At 50.3% G+C, this 7,400-nt stretch overlaps 1 protein-coding gene across 1 annotated transcript in view; it reads right to left on the bottom strand.

Annotated features, from left to right (window-relative positions):
* LOC101845449 (cadherin-related tumor suppressor) overlaps window positions 1–7,400 on the bottom strand; it is a 120,149-nt gene that overhangs the window by 105,730 nt on the left and 7,019 nt on the right. Inside the window, exon 2 of the mRNA XM_005092343.3 lies at window positions 1,278–6,665. Within this exon, the coding sequence (XP_005092400.1) occupies window positions 1,278–6,488 (5,211 nt within the window). The 5' untranslated portion in view covers window positions 6,489–6,665. The remainder of the gene's footprint in view (window positions 1–1,277; window positions 6,666–7,400) is intronic.

Here is a 7,400-nt window from a genome sequence, read left to right as displayed (position 1 = left end):
ACAAAGAAAGAAAAGAAAGAAAGAAAGCAGAAATAAAGAACCACACAAGAAGCAATGTAGAAACAAAGAAAGAGAGAAAGAAAGAAAGAAAGAAAGAAAAGAAAGAAACATAACGTAAACAACAAAAGCAAACAAGCAAGCAAACAAGAAGCAAAGTAGAATATATATTATATAATAGAAAAAGACAAAGAAAAAAAAAGAGAGAAGATACTTTTCATATACCGTGTGACATTGCATACAATTAAGTTGGGGTTTTTTTAATAATTAAAAAGCACACTTCTTGGAGACCATAAAAATAGAACACGCCCTCAATAGAAATAGAGCACACGCTTAGCGTCGATGAGTCACCCACATGCCCAAAACGCTCAGGCAAAAATCACACCAGTTGCATTTTTTTTTACAAGGCAAGGTCATCAAAACTGATGATTTGTAAACGATTACCGAAGTATTCTATCATTCAAAGACGCAGAGGTACGGTTAAAGAAATATTCTGCATGATAATTCTATTTCTCAAAAGCTGGTTCCTTTCTTTATATAGCCTCTGGAATTTAAGGCATGCTCCCTCGCGTCAAAGCAAAACCCTCTATGAGAGAATTCATATTATTAAATTATGTTAAGGATTGGTGGGTCGATAATAATTTCATTCGATTCGCCTTCCGAGGCTGGGTCGGTTCAAAACCGAACAGCTTTTTATAGAACGGCTAATGGGTAACTTGTTAGTTCTGCAGTATGTTGTGCGTCCATGACAGAGTTAGGTTGGTGTGAGTGTGTGTGTGGTGTGTGTGTGTGTGTGAGTGTGTGAGTGTGTGTGTTTGTGTGTGTGTGTGTTTGTGTGTGGGTGTGCTTGTTTGTTTGTTTTTTATTTTTATTATATTGTTTGTATGGGGGTTTCAATATCACAACAGCTTTGCCAACTACACTTGACTCGCGTCCGTCCCCTTTGAGTGAGTCGGTCGATTTGCTTGCATGGGGATTAAAGACCTATCTACAGTGCACACACACACACACTCACACACAGACACACACACACACACACACACACACACACACACACACACACACACACACACACACATACATCGATAAATTAACGATTTAATGAAGAGAGACAGGCAGGGGGGCATGCCAACTTGTCACTTGGAGGAAGACAGATCAGGAGTACCAAGGAGAAGAAAGATAAATAGACAGACGGCTAAATCTGAAAGTCGAGAAGAAAGACAGAAGCACGGAGAGAAAAACACAAAGACCGATAGTCCAAATAATCAAAAAGTTCTTACCTGAGTAGTTGTGACGCGCTGTTCTCCGTTCTCTTTTTCCACGGCGTTAATATCCACCTGTAAGCTCGCCGGCAGCTTCTCTCTATCCAAGATGGCGGCGGTGGACACCACTCCCGAGGAGCGGCCCACAGTGAACACCTCGGCGTAGTCCTGACCCGCCGCCGAGACCCGGGTGATGTAATACTCCACGGAACCCAGACCTGGTTTGGACGGTTGGGCGGACATCCTGAGAACTTCAGTGCCCTCGGGCATGTTCTCGTCCACCGTGCCCGACTTGGGGTTGGAGGAGAGGAACACAGGGCCCACGCCAGAGCTTGTGTAGAGGAGGAGAGTGACGGTGGCGGTGGCCGTGTTCACGGTTGACGAGGAACTTCCTCTGACGCCGTCCGTGGCGATGACGGTGAGCGTGTAGGAGAGGTGGGACGCTGGGAGATCCTGGGCGAGGGAGATGGTGCCCGTGCTGGGGTTCAGGTTGAACAGCAGGGGCTTGGCACCCACGAAGTTGAAGGTGACCTTGGCGTTGTCGCCGTCGTCAACATCCGAGGCTGAGAGCGAGGCCACGGTCGTGCCCGAGGGCGACGGGTAGGCCACGAGGAAGACCGAGGGCGAGTTGAACACAGGCGGGTTGTCGTTCACGTCGTCCACCAGGATCGTGAGGAACTTCTCCGAGGTGCGCCGCAGCGCCGGGTTGCTGACCTGGTCTGTGGCGTGGATGGTCACTTCAAAACTGTCAGCGACTTCACGGTCGAAGGCGTTGGAGAGCGTGATGACCCCTGAGACAGGGTTGATCTGGAAGTGGTCTCCGACAGGCGTCTGCTTGTAGATGCTGAAACGGACCTGGCCCAGCTCCCCAGAGTCTTCGTCCTTGGCGCTGACTTCTGCAATACTAGAGCCCACGTCGCGGTTTTCTTTGATGTGGATCCTCGACTGTCCGTGTAAAAATACCGGGGCGTTGTCGTTCGCATCCAGGACAATGACTTTAAAGGTCAATGACACGGAGAGCGCGGGGAAACCTGAGTCCGAGAGGGTTATGTTCAGCACGTGTTCTCGTTTTGCTTCGTAGTTGAGCTCCCTGGCGAGATAGAGATAGCCGGTGGCCATGTTCAGTCGGAACGTGTCGTCCTCGTTGCCCGAGACGATATCGAAGCGTAGCTTGGCGTTGTTGCCCATGTCCCGGTCAGTGCCCGAGAAGATGGCGAGGTTCTCCCCCTCGAGTGTCGTCTCGCTGACGGTTACAGACCGTACCGTGTCGGCGGCGAACTCTGGCGCGTTGTCGTTGTAGTCGAGCACGTAAATCTCCAGGTCTGTGGTAGACTCCAGCTGGACACTCTCCCCCGTGTCCGTGGCCTTGATGGTGAGCATGTAATGGTCCCTGCTCTCTCGGTCCAGAGCCAACTGCAAGAACAGCTTCCCATCCGTCTCGTGGATTCGGAACTTCCCGTCCTCGTTGCCGGCTGTGATGGCGTAAGTGACCGCCGCGTTGGCTCCGGCGTCAGCGTCTACAGCCACGAGAGTTGTGATCTCCTCGCCCACCTCTGTGTTCTCGCTCACGGCACGCGAGCTGCCCGAGGCTTGCAGGAAAACGGGAGGGCTGTCATTCTCGTCTAGAACATTGACGCGTACGGAGACCTTGCTCTGTTGCTTGTGCAGACCGTTGTCAGAGGCGTACACATCAAACACGTAATAGGGTAGGTTGGTGGTCTTGACAATATACTCGCGGTCGAATTCTCTTTTCGTAAAGATCGTACCCAGTATGGGATCAATTGTGAAGTTGACATTTCCACCTCCGAGAGAGTAAAGAATTTCAGCGTTCCTGCCTAAATCATTATCCACAGCTTTCACTGATCCGACGTACGAGTCTGCTGGCATGTTCTCTCTCACTCTGAACTCGTAGGACACTTGAGTAAATTCGGGCGCGTTATCGTTTTCGTCTTGAACATACACAGTGATGTTGACCGAGGAGCTCCGCGGCTCTTTCCCATTGTCCTTGACCGTGATGGTGAGAGAATACATGTCCCTCTTCTCTCGGTCTAGTCCATGAGCCACGAAGAGCGAGCCCTCGGGAAAGATCCCAAACCGATGCTCTTCGTTTCCTCGCACAATACTGTAACTCAGATCCCCGTTCGGGCCTTCGTCCTCGTCCGTGGCGTGGACCTCCATCACCACCTCGTTCACCGACTGCGCTTCAGAGACAAACAACTCGTGGCGGGTGAGGGCGAAAAGCGGCGTGTGGTCGTTCACGTCTTCCAGCCTCATCACGACCTGCATGGACCGAGACCTGGGGGACGACCCCCCGTCGGTGGCAGTAACGGTCAAGGTGGTGGAGTCGCTCGCCAGCTGGTTGGGCGGCTTGGCCAGAGAGATGACCCCGGTCTGAGCGTCGATGGCAAAGACGTCGTTGGTGTCGTCGGCGGAGGCGAGGCTGTAGGTGATGACGCGGTTGTTGCCAGCGTCGCTGTCCGTGGCCTGGGCGAGGAAGATGTTGTGTCCCACAGGCCAGTTCTCCAGGACGGTCGCCTCTGTGGTGTGGGTCAAAAACTCGGGGGAGTTGTCGTTCACGTCTTCAACCGTCACCGTCACTTTCTTAGATATGATTTTCTCCCCGGCAAGCGCTATGACGGTCAGTGTGTACTGCGGCTGGACCTCACGGTCAATTGCTGACAGAGTGGAGATCACGCCTGAGCTAGCGCCGATTTTAAACACGCTTTCTACATCTCCGTCAATGATGGCGTAAGTGACCGGTTGTGACGTCTGGGACGTGGCCTGGACTTGACCAACAGTCCTGTCTGTCTGGTGCTGTTTTTCCTGCTCGTCTTCCCGAATACGGAAGTTGTACTCCGAGTCCGTGAAGACGGGGGCTAAGCTGGAGATGCTGATGACGATGACTTTAATGATGGCGTCATTCTCTGAGGGCCTCCCCCCACCGTCCACGGCGCTGACCACGAGTCGGTACTCTCGTGCAGAAAGCTGGCGGCTGGTGGAGATCATACCCGAGTCCTTGTCGATCTCAAAATCGTTGATGGAGTTTCTGAGGGCGTATAATATTTTCCCGTTTTCGCCAGTGTCTTTGTCGTGGGCGCTGACACTCACTACTTGGAGACCAGCAGGATCAGAGTCGAATACATTTACATAGTTTTCTTTGGGTGTGAATTTCGGAGGGTTGTCATTGACATCTTTGATAGACAAATCTATCGTGGCGGTGGATGACAGAGGTTGTGGTCCCTTATCTTGAGCAATTACTTTGATGACGTAATGCGACTTCTCCTCCCGATCAAATCTCTTCTGTGCGGTCAGCTTCCCGGACGTCGGGTGTATCTGGAATGTGTTAGGGAACTGCATCTCTGTGTCCGGGTGAATGGAAAATTCCACGGTCCCATTCTCCGCGCTATCTAGGTCGACAGCACTCAGAGTGGTGATGTCAGCAGCTGGGGGTATGTTCTCCTCCAACTCTAGCTTGTAAGAGGACTTGGAAAACTTGGGGGCACAATCGTTCTCATCTCCTACAGTAATGGACAATACCGCGTGGCTGTACTTCGGTATGGACCCCCCGTCGTGAGCAGAGATGTTCAGTACCACCATGGCGCTCTTCTCGTGGTCAATGTAGGTACGAGTGGTTACTAAACCTGTGTCGGGGTCGATGTTGAACCAGGAAAACTCATTTCCAGAGGAGATTTGGTAGGTGAGTTTTGAATTCACGCCCTCGTCTTTGTCAGTAGCTCTCACATTGGCTACAAACGAGTGAGGCTTGGAGAACTCGCTAAGGCTCACGCTGTAATCGTCACGATCAAACACGGGCTGGTGGTCGTTGGCGTCGTTGACATAGATGAGGATGTGTGCCGTAGACGTTCTCTGGGGGCTGCCGTGATCCACAGCCTCGAAGGTCAAATTAAACTTGTTGATCGTCTCTCTATCTAAAGCCTTCTGTACCTGTATCTCATTAATGTCGTACTGGGGTATGGATAAATGGAAGAAGTAACCCTCTTCATTTCCTTTGATAATTCTGAGAGACGTCTCCCCATTCGCGCCAGAATCCTCGTCCGTGACAGTTACAGTGAAGACCACGGTTTGTAGGTCAGCACTCTCGTCCACAGAAGCCGTTGTGATGTCGGCGTTGTCTTTGCTGAAGCTGATAATCGGATTGTGGTCGTTCTCGTCCAACACTTCGATGTACAGATAGGCTCTCCCAGAGAGGGCGTTCAGACCTTTATCGCTGGCCACGATCTTGATAAAGCAGCTGTTGGGACTGCACTTGTTGCTGGAGCGCCCACAGCGCCGGCTGCAGGCTAGAGGACTCGTCACCGTCTCGATGACCCCGGTGTTCTCGTCAATTTTGAACTGATTGCTCTCGTCCTCGAGTCGGTAGCTCACCTCGCCGTTCAGTCCTATGTCCTCGTCGGTCGCCTCTGCCCGGAACACCGAGGAACCGACGGGGGCACTCTCGTTGACCTGAGTCGTGTAATCGCTGAGGTCAAAGGCCGGCGTGTTGTCGTTCACGTCCAGAATGTTCACTCCCACCGTGAGCTCTGTACACAACGGAGGGACACCTCCGTCACAAGCAGAGACTACCAGCTCGTAATAATCCAGCTTCTCCCGGTCGAACCCTTCCGATCCACGCTTCACAAGGTATAGGATAAGAGGAAGGCCCGTGAAATCCAAACCAAACATACCCTTTTCGTTCCCGGATGCGATTCGGTATGACAGGGTTCCGTTGTTCCCCCCATCCGGATCCGAGGCGGTAATAATGCTTTTGGTGCGACCCTCTCTCGCGTCTTCCTGGAAAGCGATTATCTCCTTGTTGTCATCAACCTGGAAATCCGGACGATTATCGTTGACGTCCAGAACTGTGATGACCACACTGAAGGTCACCTGGCTGTCCAGCGTGGTGGGCGGGGTTCCGACGACAAACAGGCGAACCAGAGACTCTGGTATGGACTCACGATCAATCGAATCCAACGTTCGTAAAGTGCCCGACGTACTGAGTTCGAACAAGGAATTGGGCTCCTGGAAACTGTAGCTGTAACCCTGAACATAATCCACAGAACCGACAACAGTTCCGACTATGGAATTTTCCACCACTGACAACTCGATTATTCCGGGACCTTGACCTTGGGCGAAGGCCACCAGGAAGTGTAGCAAGATCACGCACAGCACGTGGTGCAGCATGTAAGGGGCAGTATGCATCGCCCGTCGCCGCGGTGACAACAGCGTCATCGCTTCGCAGAGGTTGTCACGTGACGTCACAAAAATAGACCCACTACGTCACAGATGTGGGTGTTACTAACAGTAGGCCAAAAGAAAGCCAACATCTAGGCTATGATGAGCTCTGTGTTCCTAGAGCCACCATCTCATCTTTTCATCTGATTTACTGTCCGAGAATGCTTGTTACATCTGCAGACACAAAAAGGGAAGAAAAATCATTATTGTAACATTTCAAAACAACCCCCCCAAAAAAAAAAAAAAAACAACCCAAAACAAAACCCACGGTGTGCTTAATGCTGCCGTTCTTGTCGACTTTGTGGCGTTGTGTTGTAACTGTGAGTGTCGTTGTCGTATATGGTGATGTCCTAGTTGCTGTTCTGGCTGTTATAGTTGCTATACAGTTTAAAGGTGGGTTTTGGTTGATGATTTTTTTCTGTTATTTTTTAGTTTAGGTGTTGCTGTTGCTGTGGTTTGGGTTGTTGTTGTTGTTTTTGGTTGTTTTGGGGGTTTTTTTTTGTGTTTTTTTGTTGTTGTTTTGTTGTTGTTTTTTTGGGGGGTGTTCATCTGTCGGTGCACTCGGGTGACCAAAGACGACTACGATGACGACGACGACGATGATGATGGTGATGATGATGATGATGATGATGATGATGATGATGATGATGATGATGATGATGACGATGATGATGATGATGGCGGTAGTGACATGAGGACGTATGGACTATGGTTATCGTTAACACACATCTTTCAATTGTTTTGTTTTATTAGTCATCATCACGCACGGCCTTTCCACCTTTGTGTTTTTATTAGTGCTCTGATCATAACTATTATATTTTTGTTATTATTTTCATTATTTCCATTCTATTATTACCATCATCATCATCATCATCATCATCATCATCATCATCATCATCATCATCATCA

Source organism: Aplysia californica, unplaced genomic scaffold (genome assembly GCF_000002075.1).
Source record: "Aplysia californica isolate F4 #8 unplaced genomic scaffold, AplCal3.0 scaffold00044, whole genome shotgun sequence".
Lineage (NCBI taxonomy): Eukaryota > Metazoa > Mollusca > Gastropoda > Aplysiida > Aplysiidae > Aplysia > Aplysia californica.
This window is presented reverse-complemented; position numbering and strand designations above follow the sequence as displayed.